Raw genomic sequence first — 20,154 nt, forward strand, 5'->3', positions numbered from 1 at the left:
GGGAGAGTCTACTTTAGCCAACAACTCCTGTCTGTATTAGTTCATGGGGGCTCTCTCATTCCCAGTAAGGGATATGGAAACTACAAGCCAGCCAGCTTGTACAGTCTTTAGGCTTTAGGAGGGGGATCTCATAGGCTCCCAGATACAGTACATTCTAAAATGGAGTAACTATAAGCCTGAAGTTAAGACTGGGATAGATGGGTCTCACATACAGTAATCCCCTCTAATCAGGTAAAGAGATGGCAAGAGATGTTTAGCATGGAGAGGGGAGTTGTAGTTTATTTAAAGGCCCTATACTGGGAGATGTTGTTTCTTTAAAGGCCCTATACTGGGAGATGTAGTTTCTTTAAAGGCCCTATACTGGGAGATGTAGTTTCTTTAAAGGCCCTATACTGGGAGATGTAGTTTCTTTAAAGGCCCTATACTGGGAGATGTAGTTTCTTTAAAGGCCCTATACTGGGAGATGTAGTTTCTTTAAAGGCCCTATACTGGGAGATGTAGTTTCTTTAAAGGCCCTATACTGGGAGATGTAGTTTCTTTAAAGGCCCTATACTGAGAGAGAGTTCCTGGACAGGAGACGGGGGGAGGGTCACTACCGGCTAACGTAAACCCTTCTCTCATCATGCTACAGAAGAGTCTCCTCAGCCTCACGTCAGTTCAATGGGGACAGAGGAAAAACAGAAACACTAAATCAAACATGGAATCATCATAACCCAAACTCTAAAAAAAGAGCCATTCTGAATCTGGACGTGGATAGTATGTTTTTCTAATGAAGGTCACTTTTTGTGTTTTTTATTTTATTTTTAGGAGGAGGTTTCTATTACTATGTTCTTATTGCATCACATGGCAACAGGAGGGGTAGAGTAGGGGATGAACCCCCTGGCCTATTCTACGGATTCTCCACCCACACACCAATGTACGTCCTAAATGATACATAGGAATAGCACTACATAGGGTTCCGGATGCCATTTAGGGTGCCAACACTGCCTGACCAGCTACATACAGGGCACCAGTCCCACACCTCAGCCTCACAAGCTCAGTCCTTCACCCCATAACCTTTATCCTCTCATCACATCTCCTCACCATGCTACAACACCTCCACTATAATGCACTTCTACTGGAGCTGTATGGTACTGTACAGTCACTTAAAGCGCTGTTCTGGTGCTCTGTCTGGAGGTCAGTTACCAGTAGAAGGAGCTGAACAAGCAGGGGGGCTCAGATAGGTGAGAGGGGGTTAGCTATCTGCTGCAGCCCCCCAACCATAAATACACCACCACCCCCTTGGTTGGTTACTAACATCCATCCCTCCTCTTTGAGATCAGTACAAGGCTCTGGTCTCTACTATAGAGTACATGTAAAGGCCAGTCAGTGAAGGAACAAACCTCATCACCACACACACAGATTTTACAATAGTAATTGTCACAATAACCCTCTTTGGCCACTTAACATTGCACTCGTGTCCATTGGTATTCCTTGTCGCGTTTTGCGGCTTTCTTCGACCTCCAAGGCCCACAGTTGACCTCTGGGTGGGGGGAGAGAGGGGGAGTGTGTCCCCTACCCTACCAGGTCCTGTGGGAGTGTGTACCTCTCCTGTCATCCTTCAGGGAAACAGAAGGGGGCAGTGTGGTGCACCACTTCACACACCAGCTGGCTCTTCTTCTCTCTTCTCCTCCTTTTCACAGCCAGCTCATTCACATTCAACACAGTCCCACCAACCATGATGCCGCTTGTAACAAACAAGCCCCTCTCTCCCTTGTAACACAGACACCCTTCTCTCCTCTCCTCTCCCCATGTCTCTCTCCCTCAGTCTGTCTCAGTCTCTCAGCCCGGCCCGGCCACTACGTGGTCCTCAGGTTGGGGCCTCCAGGGTTGCTGACGGATTTCTGCAAAGTGCTGATGTGATGGAAGCCCTGCAGGGAGCCCTGCCCCCCAGTGGCAGAGGAGGGGTACTGCGAGGAGGAGACGACCAGGGGCTGAGAGGAGGCCAACATACCCGCCTGACCCTGTCCCGGCCCTGTGGACCCCGTGGATCCAACCCACTGGGCGCTGCTGTAAGGTGCAGTGGAGGAGGGGTAGCCTGCCCCGACCCCGCCGTACTGGGGAGGGGGACACAAGGAGCCCTTGCGGCCCCCCAGAGAGGTAGCGGGGGTGGAAGAGGCGTTGCTGGGGCACAGCTGACTCGGGGCGGAGAACTTACGCCCCTTGTTGCTCGACGGGGTTGCCTGGAGAGGGAGAAGAGACACCAGGGTGAGATACTCCATGGCTGCTCTCCAATATCCATACTAGCATCCCACTTACAATACATGGCCAAAACTAGCTAATGTGGACATTGGAACAACTCTGTCCCTGTGAGGGTTGAGTCATGGTCTTTACTCACGTCGTAGCTGTGTCCCTGTGAGGGTTGAGTCATGGTCTTTACTCACGTCGTAGCTGTGTCCCTGTGAGGGTCGAGTCATGGTCTTTACTCACGTCGTAGCTGTGACCCTGTGAGGGTCGAGTCATGGTCTTTACTCACGTCGTAGCTGTGTCCCTGTGAGGGTCGAGTCATGGTCTTTACTCACGTCGTAGCTGTGTCCCTGTGAGGGTCGAGTCATGGTCTTTACTCACGTCGTAGCTGTGTCCCTGTGAGGGTTGAGTCATGGTCTTTACTCACGTCGTAGCTGTGTCCCTGTGAGGGTCGAGTCATGGTCTTTACTCACGTCGTAGCTGTGTCCCTGTGAGGGTTGAGTCATGGTCTTTACTCACGTCGTAGCTGTGACCCTGTGAGGGTTGAGTCATGGTCTTTACTCACGTCGTAGCTGTGTCCCTGTGAGGGTTGAGTCATGGTCTTTACTCACCTCGTAGCTGTGTCCCTGTGAGGGTTGCTGTTGGTGTTTGGAGCGACTCTTGCCCTGGGACAGACTCATAGCGTCGCGGGCCCAGTTGTCAACCAGCTTGTGCAGGTCGTCGGTGAACGTGCCCTTCCGGCCCTGTTGGGGGGCGTTGGGAGAAGGCTGGCCCTGGTTCTGACCCCCTGAACCTGGTTCTTGACCCTGGCCTCCTGGACCACTCACTGTGTTGGTGCTGCTGGTCCCTGGAGAGAGAGAGAGAGGGAGAGAGAGAGGAGGGTTATGGGATATGTAGAGTAGGTAGTTGTGTGGGTGTCAATGGGTTTGATCAGAGTTGATCAGGAGACGTTGGTTAATGACATACTCTAGCTATGTCAAAGTATTAGGACAGGATCCTATGATACATTATGATCCACTCTTTCTGATGTATGTATTTCAGCCTCCATCCTGCTAAACTGGGCCAACATTTAGCAGGATGAAAATAAAATCTAATCTGACAAATGTGTTCTGCATATGAACAGCAGAGGGAGCTCATGCTCAACTAATGCAGATGGAGCTTTAACACTAGTCTATCACCCTGAATGAACCAGAACATTCTCCATTTAAAAAATAGACACATTCACTGTCTGCAGATAAACATTTCAATATATCAACAATGACTAGCTTAGATTTACAGCTAAAATAACCCATCTCTCACAAGACACATTTTGGGGATTTACTTTGGACCAAGACCTGAGATCATGTTGGTTTATGTTTGGAGACTTAACGACGGCAACAACAACATTCACAGACATGCAGTAGCTTTGCATGTTGGTGAACGTCATCTAGCCTTATCATTTGATATATTCACAGGTCTTGGCATTTCCTTTGCAAACAATAAATGAAGCTATGACAGAAAAACAAACTCCTAAAATATAATTGTTGTTTGATAGACAAACTAAGCTCAATCATTGAAGAGGCACACCTTTGGCATTTCTGACAAACTATTGAGTCAAGTTGCAAAATGTATAAAAAGGAAAAATAGAAAATTAAAGATGATAGGGGGGAAAAAGCCAAAGCAGCAATACACTGAGTCATAACTGCAGCACCAGTGGAACTCTGGGTAGTGGAGTCCACAGGACAAGCCATGCTCTAGACTAGAAGGAGATGGGGGAGGGGGAAGGAGGAGGGGGGGGCAGCTGAATCACAACATGACTTCAGCATTTGTTTTAGTGGCCTGGATGACACCCATTCACTTCGCAACGACTCTGAGATGAACTATGTTGTAAGTTGGCCAATAATGAAAATACATTTTGTTTAAAGGGGCAATCAGCACTTGCTATATCCATTTTCTAACGTACACATTTTTTATATGTACCCATTGATTCATTAAAAATATAACTTAGAAATGCCTCGTGCTTAGTTCAATTGTCGTATCCCATCATATAGGCTTGTTTTACTCCAATGTTTGTTAACAAAGTAAATGTAAAGAAACACTATATAGCCTCAAAACATTGTTAAAACTATCATTTTAATATCATGGATGGTCAGTCCTTGCATTCATAGCTCCGTCTATGAATTTGAGAGTGGTTACATTTCTCCTGCCCCATCCCTCAGCTTTTTACCAAAACAGGGGCGGGGATTGAGCTTTGTTATTGTTTCTACTGCTGATTGCCGCTTTAAAATATATATATATTTTTGAACACAGTCCTATGGTAGGAACTAAAAGCAAACCAACAGCTTCCTCTGTGTGTGAGCATACAGGACGTTTCTCAGGGTGGTGGACTTACAATGGTGTTGTGTCTGGCTATGGTGAGCCAGATTCACATTCAAACCCATAAGATGAGGGTTGTGTAGAAGGAGGGAGTCAGGGACTTTTATTGGGATGATAGACGAATCAGGGACTTTCATTGGCTCTAATGGGATGATAGAGGACTCGGGGACTTTTTATTGGCTCTAATGGGATGATAGAGGACTCTGGGACTTTCATTGGCTCTAATGGGATGATAGAGGACTCGGGGACTTTTTATTGGCTCTAATGGGATGATAGAGGACTCTGGGACTTTTCATTGGCTCTAATGGGATGATAGAGGACTCTGGGACTTTTCATTGGCTCTAATGGGATGATAGAGGACTCTGGGACTTTTCATTGGCTCTAATGGGATGATAGAGGACTCTGGGACTTTTTATTGGCTCTAATGGGATGATAGAGGACTCTGGGACTTTCATTGGCTCTAATGGGATGATAGGGGACTCTGGGACTTTTTATTGGCTCTAATGGGATGATAGAGGACTCTGGGACTTTCATTGGCTCTAATGGGATGATAGAGGACTCTGGGACTTTTTATTGGCTCTAATGGGATGATAGAGGACTCTGGGACTTTCATTGGCTCTAATGGGATGATAGAGGACTCTGGGACTTTTTATTGGCTCTAATGGGATGATAGAGGACTCTGGGACTTTCATTGGCTCTAATGGGATGATAGAGGACTCTGGGACTTTTTATTGGCTCTAATGGGATGATAGAGGACTTGGGGACTTTTCATTGGCTCTAATGGGATGATAGAGGACTCGGGGACTTTTCATTGCTCTAATGGGATGATAGAGGGCTCGGGGACTTTTCATTGGCTCTAATGGGATGATATAGGAGCCAGGGGCTCTCAGAGTGCATTAGCCATTAGACAGTCTGAATGCTCTACTGGACAGCACTGGGAGAGAAAGGGAAGTGGCTATCTGTCACCAGTTAAGTGTGTGTGAATAGTCAGTTGTGTGATCTCCTTGATGTGAGAGGCACACAGGCGCCTAAGGAAAACAGTTCATTGCATATGGGAGCTCACATACATACAAACAGAAATTCAAGCGGTGAATCAATTAATAGCCACTCCAATCCAATTGCCAAAATGCTAAATCTAAATTTCCACTGAGGAGAGTTTTGAGTGAAAGACAGAAACTACAGGTGTTCTCAAACTTGTTGGGGGCGGGGACCCCTTATGTGATAACAAACTCATCAGGGAGCCCATCATAATCAGAACAAGAGTTTTACTATGACTTCGGCAGTGCATGCATGGCTGGACGAACCAAGTCTCGGGCCCTGGAAAGGAACATTTTAAAAGCCTGCCTCTTGGCATTGGAGAGAAAAGGTAGCAGTTTTCAACCTAATTTCATGCAATTCTACATATTTTGCCATCGGGCAGAGACATTTTTTGTTATTGCAGTTTTAAAGCTAATATACTGCAATTCTACAGATTTTGCAGTTTCAAAGCTTAAATTAAAGTGCATTTATGTTCCCTAAATTGTATAATTGGTGGAGTACTGTGGATACCAATATCCCTGTGAGCCTCCCAGGCCCATGTTGCCCAGGTTTAAGAACAGAAATTGTAGATTAATATTATTAGATTGTATTGTATTACACCCTCTAAACTTATTCCACGGATCCCTTGGCCAAATTTGGAATAATCTGTTGTTAGTATTTCCATTAAAAAAATTTAGAATACATTTGTATATATCTGGCTTCAGACCTCACTTTGAGAACACCTGTAACAGATCATGTGAATGGGGTCATCGTCACAACAGAGAAATGCTCAAGTCAGCCTGTGAGAGGAGAGCCTTGTGGACTCCGACCGATGACTAAAGCCAAAGCTGGCATCCACAGGGCAGTAAGTGCACAGACACTCAAAGCAGAAAGCAACAGGGGGTAGGATTGCAAAAATTCCAGTAACTTTCCCAAAATTCCCAGGTTTTCCAGATATCCTGAAATCAGGTGAGAATAAGCAGGGAGGGAATCCTCCAACTGGGATTTCTGGAAAACCTGGGACATTTGGGAAAAATGCTTTAACTTTGCAACCCTAACGGGGGGGTGCAGAGAGTGAGGGTGGTGGACGAGGCAGTAGGGGGTGAGGGTCAAAGGTCATAAAAAGAGATAATTACTACAGAGTTGGTTGCAGGGGCAGACTTTTTTCACCATCTTCCCTGAAGAGTGGACGGAGAGAATGTGAAGCGTAGGATGGACGGAGAGTGTGAGGATTGGAGGAGAAAGTCAGTGTTAATCATTCACCCTTCTACAACAGAATAGGGCATTCTGAGTGTTTTCAATTAAAAACAAAACATGCACTCCTCCTGGAGGTAAATCCGGATCCTCTCTACAGCTCATTCCCCTTGGCTAAAATGACAGGAGTGTAGGGGTGTAGGGTGGTGGGGATAGGGGTGTAGCTGTAGGTTGTAGGGTTTAGGGAATAGGAGTGGAGGGGTGTAAGGGTGGTGGGGATAGGGGTGTAGCTGTAGGGTTTAGGGTTTAGGGAATAGGAGTGGAGGGGTGTAAGGGTGGAGCGCATAGAGGTTGGCAGGAGATTAAGCTGCAGAGGGATCATCAAGGCATTCATTCAAACTTAACATCCATCAACGAACGTACAAACTCCTTACATTGAGTCAAACCCAGTCAGAATAAGTTACATCAACTCAACAGGTAATAAACCATTTCTTGTCTTTCCTTTTCGTCTGCTTTGCAATGGAAGACATGGATCTGGTTGGCTGGGTGGGTTCTCTCATGTCAGTTAGCTCAATGGTACGTGATGAGGCGGAGTACAGCACATGGTAAGGTGAAGTAAGGTGGTGTTTCTGGATGTGAAGTTCGCTAATGTTCTTGGCATTAACACTATAAAATGGGGATCACACAAGAAAGAAGAGAAGACTGCCTGCTGGGAGCAGTAGGGAGTACTGTAGTACAGACCATAACTATTACTAAAGGGTAGTACTGTAATACAGACCATAACTATTACTAAAGGGTAGTACTGTAGTACAGACCATAACTATTACTAAAGGGTAGTACTGTAATACAGACCATAACTATTACTAAAGGGTAGTACTGTAGTACAGACCATCACTATTACTAAAGGGTAGTACTGTAATACAGACCATAACTATTACTAAAGGGTAGTACTGTAGTACAGACAATAACTATTACTAAAGGGTAGTACTGTAGTACAGACCATAACTATTACTAAAGGGTAGTACTGTAATACAGACCATCACTATTACTAAAGGGTAGTACTGTAGTACAGACCATAACTATTACTAAAGGGTAGTACTGTAATACAGACCATCACTATTACTAAAGGGTAGTACTGTAATACAGACCATAACTATTACTAAAGGGGAGTACTGTAGTACAGACCATAACTATTACTAAAGGGGAGTACTGTAATACAGACCATAACTATTACTAAAGGGTAGTACTGTAATACAGACCATCACTATTACTAAAGGGTAGTACTGTAATACAGACCATCACTATTACTAAAGGGGAGTACTGTAGTACATACCATAACTATTACTAAAGGGTAGTACTGTAATACAGACCATAACTATTACTAAAGGGTAGTACTGTAATACAGACCATCACTATTACTAAAGGGGAGTACTGTAGTACATACCATAACTATTACTAAAGGGTAGTACTGTAATACAGACCATAACTATTACTAAAGGGTAGTACTGTAGTACAGACCATAACTATTACTAAAGGGTAGTACTGTAATACAGACCATAACTATTACTAAAGGGTAGTACTGTAATACAGACCATAACTATTACTAAAGGGTAGTACTGTAGTACAGACCATAACTATTACTAAAGGGTAGTACAGACCATAACTATTACTAAAGGGTAGTACTGTAATACAGACCATAACTATTACTAAAGGGTAGTACTGTAATACAGACCATAACTATTACTAAAGGGTAGTACTGTAATACAGACCATAACTATTACTAAAGGGTAGTACTGTAGTACAGACCATAACTATTACTAAAGGGTAGTACTGTAGTACAGACCATAACTATCACTAAAGGGTAATACAGACCATAACTATTACTAAAGGGTAGTACTGTAATACAGACCATGACTATTACTAAAGGGTAGTACTGTAATACAGACCATAACTATTACTAAAGGGGAGTACTGTAATACAGACCATAACTATTACTAAAGGGGAGTACTGTAATACAGACCATAAATATTACTAAAGAGTAGTACTGTAATACAGACCATGACTATTACTAAAGGGTAGTACTGTAATACAGACCATAACTATTACTAAAGGGTAGTACTGTAATACAGACCATTACTATTACTAAAGGGTAGTACTGTAATACAGACCATGACTATTACTAAAGGGTAGTACTATAATACAGACCATGACTATTACTAAAGGGTAGTACTATAATACAGACCATTACTATCACTAAAGGGTAGTACTGTAATACAGACCATAACTATCACTAAAGGGTAGTACTGTAATACAGACCATAGCTATTACTAAAGGGTAGTACTGTAATACAGACCATAACTATTACTAAAGGGTAGTACTGTAGTACAGACCATAGCTATTACTAAAGGGTAGTACTGTAATACAGACCATCACTATTACTAAAGGGTAGTACTGTAATACAGACCATAACTATCACTAAAGGGTAGTACAGACCATAACTATCACTAAAGGGTAGTACTGTAGTACAGACCATAACTATTACTAAAGGGTAGTACTGTAGTACAGACCATAACTATTACTAAAGGGTAGTACTGTAATACAGACCATAACTATTACTAAAGGGTAGTACTGTAGTACAGACCATAACTATTACTAAAGGGTAGTACTGTAGTACAGACCATAACTATTACTAAAGGGTAGTACTGTAATACAGACCATAACTATTACTAAAGGGTAGTACTGTAATACAGACCCTAACTATTACTAAAGGGTAGTACTGTAATACAGACCATAACTATTACTAAAGGGTAGTACTGTAATACAGACCATCACTATTACTAAAGGGTAGTACAGACCATAACTATTACTAAATGGGAGTACTGTAATACAGACCATAACTATTACTAAAGGGTAGTACTGTAATACAGACCATAACTATTACTAAAGGGTAGTACTGTAATACAGACCATAACTATTACTAAAGGGTAGTACTGTAATACAGACCATAACTATTACTAAAGGGTAGTACTGTAATACAGACCATAACTATTACTAAAGGGTAGTACTGTAATACAGACCATAACTATTACTAAAAGGTAGTACTGTAGTACAGACCATAACTATTACTAAAGAGTAGTACTGTAATACAGACCATAACTATCACTAAAGGGTAGTACTGTAGTACAGACCATAACTATTACTAAAGGGGAGTACTGTAGTACAGACCATAACTATTACTAAAGGGTAGTACTATAGTACAGACCATAACTATTACTAAAGGGTATTACTAAAGGGTAGTACTGTAGTACAGACCATAACTATTACTAAAGGGTAGTACTGTAATACAGACCATAACTATCACTAAAGGGTAGTACTGTAGTACAGACCATAACTATTACTAAAGGGGAGTACTGTAGTACAGACCATAACTATTACTAAAGGGTAGTACTGTAGTACAGACCATAACTATCACTAAAGGGTAGTACTGTAATACAGACCATCACTATTACTAAAGGGTAGTACAGACCATAACTATTACTAAAGGGTAGTACTGTAATACAGACCATAACTATTACTAAAGGGTAGTACTGTAATACAGACCATAACTATCACTAAAGGGTAGTACAGACCATAACTATCACTAAAGGGTAGTACTGTAGTACAGACCATAACTATCACTAAAGGGTAGTACTGTAGTACAGACCATAAATATCACTAAAGGGTAGTACTGTAGTACAGACCATAACTATCACTAAAGGGTAGTACTGTAATACAGACCATAAATATTACTAAAGGGTAGTACAGACCATAACTATTACTAAAGGGGAGTACTGTAATACAGACCATAACTATTACTAAAGGGTAGTACAGACCATAACTATTACTAAAGGGTAGTACAGACCATAACTATTACTAAAGGGTAGTACAGACCATAACTATTACTAAAGGGTAGTACAGACCATAACTATTACTAAAGGGTAGTACTGTAGTACAGACCATAACTATTACTAAAGGGTAGTACAGACCATAACTATTACTAAAGGGTAGTACTGTAGTACAGACCATAACTATTACTAAAGGGTAGTACAGACCATAACTATTACTAAAGGGTAGTACTGTAGTACAGACCATAACTATTACTAAAGGGTAGTACTGTAGTACAGACCATAACTATTACTAAAGGGTAGTACAGACCATAACTATTACTAAAGAGTAGTACTGTAGTACAGACCATAACTATTACTAAAGGGTAGTACTGTAATACAGACCATAACTATTACTAAAGGGTAGTACTGTAATACAGACCATAACTATTACTAAAGGGTAGTACAGACCATAACTATTACTAAAGGGTAGTACAGACCATAACTATTACTAAAGAGTAGTACTGTAGTACAGACCATAACTATTACTAAAGGGTAGTACTGTAGTACAGACCATAACTATTACTAAAGGGTAGTACAGACCATAACGATTACTAAAGGGTAGTACTGTAGTACAGACCATAACTATTACTAAAGGGTAGTACTGTAGTACAGACCATAACTATTACTAAAGGGTAGTACTGTAATACAGACCATAACTATTACTAAAGGGTAGTACTGTAATACAGACCATCACTATTACTAAAGGGTAGTACAGACCATAACTATTACTAAATGGGAGTACTGTAATACAGACCATAACTATTACTAAAGGGTAGTACTGTAATACAGACCATAACTATTACTAAAGGGTAGTACTGTAATACAGACCATAACTATTACTAAAGGGTAGTACTGTAATACAGACCATAACTATTACTAAAGGGTAGTACTGTAATACAGACCATAACTATTACTAAAGGGTAGTACTGTAATACAGACCATAACTATTACTAAAAGGTAGTACTGTAGTACAGACCATAACTATTACTAAAGAGTAGTACTGTAATACAGACCATAACTATCACTAAAGGGTAGTACTGTAGTACAGACCATAACTATTACTAAAGGGGAGTACTGTAGTACAGACCATAACTATTACTAAAGGGTAGTACTATAGTACAGACCATAACTATTACTAAAGGGTATTACTAAAGGGTAGTACTGTAGTACAGACCATAACTATTACTAAAGGGTAGTACTGTAATACAGACCATAACTATCACTAAAGGGTAGTACTGTAGTACAGACCATAACTATTACTAAAGGGGAGTACTGTAGTACAGACCATAACTATTACTAAAGGGTAGTACTGTAGTACAGACCATAACTATCACTAAAGGGTAGTACTGTAATACAGACCATCACTATTACTAAAGGGTAGTACAGACCATAACTATTACTAAAGGGTAGTACTGTAATACAGACCATAACTATTACTAAAGGGTAGTACTGTAATACAGACCATAACTATCACTAAAGGGTAGTACAGACCATAACTATCACTAAAGGGTAGTACTGTAGTACAGACCATAACTATCACTAAAGGGTAGTACTGTAGTACAGACCATAAATATCACTAAAGGGTAGTACTGTAGTACAGACCATAACTATCACTAAAGGGTAGTACTGTAATACAGACCATAAATATTACTAAAGGGTAGTACAGACCATAACTATTACTAAAGGGGAGTACTGTAATACAGACCATAACTATTACTAAAGGGTAGTACAGACCATAACTATTACTAAAGGGTAGTACAGACCATAACTATTACTAAAGGGTAGTACTGTAGTACAGACCATAACTATTACTAAAGGGTAGTACAGACCATAACTATTACTAAAGGGTAGTACTGTAGTACAGACCATAACTATTACTAAAGGGTAGTACAGACCATAACTATTACTAAAGGGTAGTACTGTAGTACAGACCATAACTATTACTAAAGGGTAGTACAGACCATAACTATTACTAAAGGGTAGTGCTGTAGTACAGACCATAACTATTACTAAAGGGTAGTACTGTAGTACAGACCATAACTATTACTAAAGGGTAGTACTGTAGTACAGACCATAACTATTACTAAAGGGTAGTACAGACCATAACTATTACTAAAGGGTAGTACTGTAGTACAGACCATAACTATTACTAAAGGGTAGTACAGACCATAACTATTACTAAAGGGTAGTGCTGTAGTACAGACCATAACTATTACTAAAGGGTAGTACTGTAGTACAGACCATAACTATTACTAAAGGGTAGTACAGACCATAACTATTACTAAAGAGTAGTACTGTAGTACAGACCATAACTATTACTAAAGGGTAGTACTGTAGTACAGACCATAACTATTACTAAAGGGTAGTACAGACCATAACGATTACTAAAGGGTAGTACTGTAGTACAGACCATAACTATTACTAAAGGGTAGTACTGTAATACAGACCATAACTATTACTAAAGGGTAGTACTATAGTACAGACCATAACTATTACTAAAGGGTAGTACTGTAGTACAGACCATAACTATTACTAAAGGGTAGTACTGTAGTACAGACCATAACTATTACTAAAGGGTAGTACTGTAATACAGACCATAACTATTACTAAAGGGTAGTACAGACCATAACTATTACTAAAGGGTAGTACTGTAGTACAGACCATAACTATTACTAAAGGGTAGTACTGTAATACAGACCATAACTATTACTAAAGGGTAGTACAGACCATAACTATTACTAAAGGGTAGTACTGTAGTACAGACCATAACTATTACTAAAGGGTAGTACTGTAGTACAGACCATAACTATTCCTAAAGGGTAGTACCACAGACCATTCACTTGAAGAGTGAACTATTACCATTCCAATTTTTTATTGCTCAAAAGCTCATCCAAGAACTTCCAAATGATAGCCTATACAGTTTAAATAAGGGTGATTATTAGCTGGATGAAGAAACATTAGAAATTATAATATAATGCTTTGATGTTGACGTGAGTGGAGTATGGGACCGTAGTGGAAACGGATCAGTGTGGAGGACCAAGTGTCAAAAATGTCACCTTGGTATTTTTATATATATATATATATATATATATATATATATATATATATATATATATATATATATATATATATATATATATATATATATATATATATATATATATATATATATATATATATATATATATATATATATATATATATATATATTACACTCTAGAACAGTTCTCTCCAGCCCTGTTCCTGGAGAGCTACTCTCCTGTAGGTTTTCACTCCAACCCTAATCTAACACACCTGATTCTAATAATTAGCTGGTTGAGAAGATGAATCAGGTTAGCTACAACTGGGATTGGGGCGAAAACCCAGGAACAGGGTTGGAGAGCCCTGTTCTAGACTGTACCTGTCTTATAGCTCAACATGCTTTATGGAGACATTACTGTTGCATTGGCTATTGGTGATAATAATGATCATGGTTTATAAGAGGGGTCAGATAGAATGATCAGATGTTTAAGCCTCTGGCACCACACTGTCTGTGGGTATATACTATATACATGACCTTAATGCACTAGGATGGGAATGTAGAGTATGCCATTAGATACATGTATCCATTAGGCTATGTGATGATGCATCATCAGTGGTCATTGAGTCATTTATCTATAATGCTCTATAAATGGGGCCAATTTAAACAAAAAAAGGCTAAAATGCCAGAGGAGATGTGGCTCCCAATCGGAAGACAAGAGATAATCACATGACAGGAAGTAGGAAGTGAAGGAGAAAGAAGACAAAGGAAGAGGAAGAAGCGTTACACACAAAGAGCCAAGCAGGGCGTACTCAGAAAACGGGTCCTTCTGCCACCTGGTTTGATGGTCACTCTCTCCGACCCACAGCTGAACGTTACACAGCCTGTGGTACAAAAAGAGAGGAAGGGAGAGAGAGAGAGAGAGAAAAAGAGAGAGAAAGAGGTACACATATACACAGTAAGAATGGAACAGTAAGTACACTGAGCAACAGAGGGAGGGAGATGAGAGAACGGAGAGGGATGGAGGAGAGGAGTGCCTTACAGTGATGAGAGGATAGAGCTGCACTGGGAGGTGGAGAAGTGGAGCAATAGCACCCCCTGTAGCGTGGGAGGAATAGGAGCGGTCCCATCCAGACAGTTAGTAATGGAGCTTCCACTGAGTGTGTAGAAGAAAGGCTAGCTTGAGACAACAGAGGTGCCCAAATCAACAGTCCAATTGAAATACCCAACATGCACCATAGTCTTGAGCCAGAGCAATAGTGTTCCCCGACCGAATGGGGATTTTTTTCAGGAAGTGAAATCCATCAGGATTATCGTAAGCCTTCCCAACACTACAGTCCAGTGCTACCGTCTGTATCAGACCAAATTGGCTCTGTCAAACATTCCTCTACTGTACCAACCCTAGTGGTAAGTTGTCATCTGATAAACTACAGGACAGGACAAGACAGAGAAACACCCAAATAGAGACCATTATGACGGACAGACTTTTTGGGGGGATGGTATGAAGAGGAGGATGGGGACGCTACTAATTTCCATCCCTGTGGTGGTGGTGGTGGTGGGGGGGGGGGGGGGGGGTAGATGAACTTTTCCTCGACAGACAAGGCAAATGAGGCCTACTGGAGGCAGGTGGAAGAATGAATGGGACGTAGGGATGAGAGCCAAGGCCTAGGCAGTAGGGCGCCGTACGGAGGCCTACCTTGGGTGGGGGCACAGAGACTGGGCACGGACAGCGTAGCGTCGCTGGTGTAGGCAGAGCACAGGTTCTCACTGGAGGGGCCGAGATGCTTGAGGGGCCGGGGTCGGCTCCCTGAGGCAGGGTGGAGGTCGGGGAGGCCCCCAGGGGCCAGACCAGGGGCCAGGAGGAGAGCCTGGTGGGGTGGGTACACTGAGGGAGCGCTCTGTGCAGATAAAGTGCTGCCTGAAGTTGACACACACAGACACCATACACACAGAGGAGGAGAACAGGGGAGGGAGGAGGACAGGTCAGGGGAACAGCCTCAAAGTGCAGACACGCACACAGTGACTCTCACACAGTGTAGGTAGGTAGGGTGCAGGTCACACAACCACAGTGTAGCTAGCTAGGTTGCACAGTGCAGGGTTACAGCATAAACAATACAGCTAGTTGACTGTATGGTTTAAAAGTGAAGGAAGGAGAGAAGAGAAGATTGGTTTGCCACAAGTAGCCCTGTGAAGAGGAGAAAGCGAGTACAGTACAGTTACAGTCCCTACTCTAACACACTGTCTCTGCCAATTCCCTCTACTGAGGAGGACCACAGGTTAGAGGTCAAGGGTCAGGGATTAGAGGTCAGTACCTGGCTACAGTGGGCTCTAACAAAGATGGTGTATAAATGAAGATCGTTCACTCCGACCGTTTACCGTAAAAATATATATTTTTAATCTCCCATAGACACCAATGCAATAGCAGCTGGGTCTGGTCTACTAAATTCATTGACTTCAATTGAACCAGAAAAAAAACAGGGAGTGGGGTGTCTCGCTTCCTCTTCTGTCTCTGGCTCTAACACACTTTAAGGTCAAAAGTTTCAGGGGGCTCTTGCTGATACGACCAGTTCAGACAGAGGTCAGTGGTTAGTAGTACCTGGCTGCAGGGGGCTCTTGCTGATACGACCAGTTCAGACAGAGGTCAGGGGTTAGTAGTACCTGGCTGCAGGGGGCTCTTGCTGATACGACCAGTTCAGACAGAGGTCAGGGGTTAGTAGTACCTGGCTGCAGGGGGCTCTTGCTGCCCTGGGAGGAGCTGCAGCGGCTAGACTTGCTGCTCTTGCTCTTGGTGGGTCGTCTCCTGCGACTGGCCAGGGCTACAGCTGGAGGGACCACCACGGCCGGCGGTACCTTGCCCAGCCTAGTGAACAGGGAGTCAATCTCATCCTTCTGCTTGGTGTGCAGGGCCTGGATCTCCTTCATGTGCCTGGAGAGGAGATGAGAGGGAGATTAATGGACAGCACATCAACCTAAAATCTGCCCCAAAATCCCATCAGTATAATAACACAGGAACATTTCAGGTGAAGGTGGACATGTTGGAGTTTTAGGAATGGAACCATAAGCCCTTAAATGTGCTGATTCAAGAAGGGTTATTTTTGGAACAGCAAACAGGAACATGTCAGTCGAGCAGAAGAGAGGAGAGAAACAGGGTAAACCTACTTTTCTCGTAACCGGTTGACCTCCCTCTTCAAGTCCTCGTCCTCAAACTCAGAGTCGTTATCAGAGCTCAAGTAGGAGTTGAAGGAGTTGTTGAGGCTGGGCAGGGAGCTCTGTTTGTCCTCTGGGCTGAGGAGCATGGTGGCCGAGCCAGGACCAGTACTAGGCCCGTTAGTCTGGGAAGCGGGTGGCTGCTCCAACCCAGCCTCGGCTGCCACATCCTGGGCTCGGCTCACTGAGAAGCGGCCCACCCTGGCCTCCGGTGTGTTGGTGGTGACCTGGAAGCGGCCGATGGTGGTGGGCTGAGGGGAGGCGGTCCGGTGGGGGAGGGAGGGCAGGCCGTCCACCACATCTCCCCCAGCCGTCTTACCTCCGCGGAGTGGGGAGGAGGCTTTGTGCAGTGTGTTCTCCGGGCTGGAGAGAGAGGAGGAGGAAGAGGAGGTGGAGGATGTTGTGGGGCTCCTGGGGGGGTGTGCACGGACGGGACCCTCGTCTGCAGCCACAGAGACCTGGGGTTGGGGGGAGAAGTGAGAGACAGAGATTATGAAAACAGACAGAATTTAAAGGCCCAGATCAACCATAAGGACTATCACTACAATCATATCAAACTATTCTGACGAGAGATAGATGAAGTACATAGAGATTGCAGACTCTGACCACCAGGCAGACACTGCTGTAATATTCCAATCATGTAAATAGAGCTGGAAAGGTACAGTTCGAAGTCCATACCTGGGATCCTCCCAGTTGGAATCCTCCAGCAATAGGCAACGTGATTGATTCCCCTTCCAGCGGGAAAGGCACTGAAACGGCCAATGAGATATCATCATGTTACAATGCAACAAATCGGCAAAACATCCCAAAAGAAAGGATAACACACTAACAGGTAGCATGACCATTTCAAAATGGAGTAAGGATACAGTGAGGGAAAAAAGTATTTGATCCCCTGCTGATTTTGTACGTTTGCCCACTGCAAAGAAATGATCAGTCTATAATTTTAATGGTAGGTTTATTTGAACAGTGAGAGACAGAATAACAACAACAAAAATCCAGAAAAAAGCATGTAAAAAATGTTATAAATTGATTTGCATTTTAATGAGGGAAATAAGTATTTGACCCCTCTGCAAAACATGACTTAGTACTTGGTGGCAAAACCCTTGTTGGCAATCACAGAGGTCAGACGTTTCTTGTAGTTGGCCACCAGGTTTGCACACATCTCAGGAGGGATTTTGTCCCACTCCTCTTTGCAGATCTTCTCCAAGTCATTAAGGTTTCGAGGCTGACGTTTGGCAACTCGAACCTTCAGCTCCCTCCACAGATTTTCTATGGGATTAAGGTCTGGAGACTGGCTAGGCCACTCCAGGACCTTAATGTGCTTCTTCTTGAGCCACTCCTTTGTTGCCTTGGCCGTGTGTTTTGGGTCATTGTCATGCTGGAATACCCATCCACGACCCATTTTCAATGCCCTGGCTGAGGGAAGGAGGTTCTCACCCAAGATTTGACGGTACATGGCGCCGTCCATCGTCACTTTGATGCGGTGAAGTTGTCCTGTCCCCTTAGCAGAAAAACACCCCCAAAGCATAATGTTTCCACCTCCATGTTTGACGGTGGGGATGGTGTTCTTGGGGTCATAGGCAGCATTCCTCCTCCTCCAAACAGAGTTGAGTTGATGCCAAAGAGCTCGATTTTGGTCTCATCTGACCACAACACTTTCACCCAGTTCTCCTCTGAATCATTCAGATGTTCATTGGCAAACTTCAGACGGGCATGTATATGTGCTTTCTTGAGCAGGGGGACCTTGCGGGCGCTGCAGGATTTCAGTCCTTCACGGTGTAGTGTGTAACCAATTGTTTTCTTGGTGACTATGGTCCCAGCTGCCTTGAGATCATTGACAAGATCCTCCCGTGTAGTTCTGGGCTGATTCCTCACCGTTCTCATGTTCATTGCAACTCCACGAGGTGAGATCTTGCATGGACCCTCAGGCCGAGGGAGATTGACAGTTCTTTTGTGTTTCTTCCATTTGCGAATAATCGCACCAACTGTTGTCACCTTCTCACCAAGCTGCTTGGCGATGGTCTTGTAGCCCATTCCAGCCTTGTGTAGGTCTACAATCTTGTCCCTGACATCCTTGGAGAGCTCTTTGGTCTTGGCCATGGTGGAGAGTTTGGAATCTGATTGATTGATTGCTTCTGTGGACAGATGTCTTTTATACAGGTAACAAGCTGAGATTAGGAGCACTCCCTTTAAGAGTGTGCTCCTAATCTCAGCTCGTTACCTGTATAAAAGACACCTGGGAGCCAGAAATCTTTCTGATTGAGAGGGGGTCAAATACTTATTTCCCTCATTAAAATGCTAATTAATTTATAACATTTTTTATATGCATTTTTCTGAATTTTTTTGTTGTTATTCTGTCTCTCACTGTTCAAATAAACCTACCATTAAAATTATAGACTGATCATGTCTTTGTCAGTGGGCAAACGTACAAAATCAGCAGGGGATCAAATACTTTTCCCCCTCACTGTAGATGTTGAAGTACACACCTGGCTGGCCACCTGCATGCATCCCAGTGAGTGAGGACTGTGGTACATGGGGGAGAACACACTGTGACTGTCATGTCTTGAGTCACACCAACAAACATTCCACATAGCACCACGACAGTAATGTCAGTATTAGAGAGCACAGAATAATAACAATAACTCATTTCAACTACAAAACACAGATTAGAAGAAATAGTATTCATCTGCTTTTTCAAGGTAAAAAAAAAAAAAAAAAAGACATAACATACTAAACGTAACATTTCAACAACAATAAAAAGGAATACGTTCCTCCGGGCCTGAATGGGGCGTGTGTGTGTGGCTATGGTACCTGTGTGGTGACACAGCTGACAGAGACAGTCTCTGGGCTCAGGGCCCTCCTCAGCTGGGCATCCAGGTCTTCCAGAGGCTGCTGGGACTAGTGGGCAACAACAACCCCTTATAGACATTAGTCAAACAGACAGCAACACATCCTAACATGGTGACACACACCACCCTCAGAACACATCAAACTAATTGGTCTCTAGACATTAATTAGTGTTGAATTTCATCTAGCAAAATTTAGTTATTTCTGTGAATCACAGAAAAAGTTTAGCTTTCATTTTTCCATATTACATTTGAAAGACTGAAAGATTTAGGTATAATCCTTGATTGGTTTTTATTTAGTCAAACACTGGCTTCAAGCCAAGGTATCCAGGTGAAGTTAAAAATCTATATTTTAAAAGGGACA

At 42.8% G+C, this 20,154-nt stretch overlaps 1 protein-coding gene across 1 annotated transcript in view; it reads right to left on the reverse strand.

Annotated features, from left to right (window-relative positions):
* Nucleotides 1-1,836: 1,836 nt before the first annotated feature.
* LOC311120731 (serine/threonine-protein kinase WNK1-like) overlaps nucleotides 1,837-20,154 on the reverse strand; it is a gene marked incomplete at its 5' end in the record, with an annotated part of 84,040 nt that continues 65,722 nt past the window's right edge. Inside the window, 8 exons of the mRNA XM_084195309.1 lie at nucleotides 1,837-2,222; nucleotides 2,838-3,073; nucleotides 15,434-15,655; nucleotides 16,458-16,663; nucleotides 16,897-17,402; nucleotides 17,623-17,693; nucleotides 19,431-19,467; nucleotides 19,756-19,842. Of these exons, the coding sequence (XP_084051435.1) occupies nucleotides 1,839-2,222; nucleotides 2,838-3,073; nucleotides 15,434-15,655; nucleotides 16,458-16,663; nucleotides 16,897-17,402; nucleotides 17,623-17,693; nucleotides 19,431-19,467; nucleotides 19,756-19,842 (1,749 nt within the window). The 3' untranslated portion in view covers nucleotides 1,837-1,838. The remainder of the gene's footprint in view (nucleotides 2,223-2,837; nucleotides 3,074-15,433; nucleotides 15,656-16,457; nucleotides 16,664-16,896; nucleotides 17,403-17,622; nucleotides 17,694-19,430; nucleotides 19,468-19,755; nucleotides 19,843-20,154) is intronic.

Source organism: Coregonus lavaretus (genome assembly GCF_964263955.1).
Source record: "Coregonus lavaretus genome assembly, contig: HAP1_SCAFFOLD_717, whole genome shotgun sequence".
Taxonomy (NCBI): domain Eukaryota; kingdom Metazoa; phylum Chordata; class Actinopteri; order Salmoniformes; family Salmonidae; genus Coregonus; species Coregonus lavaretus.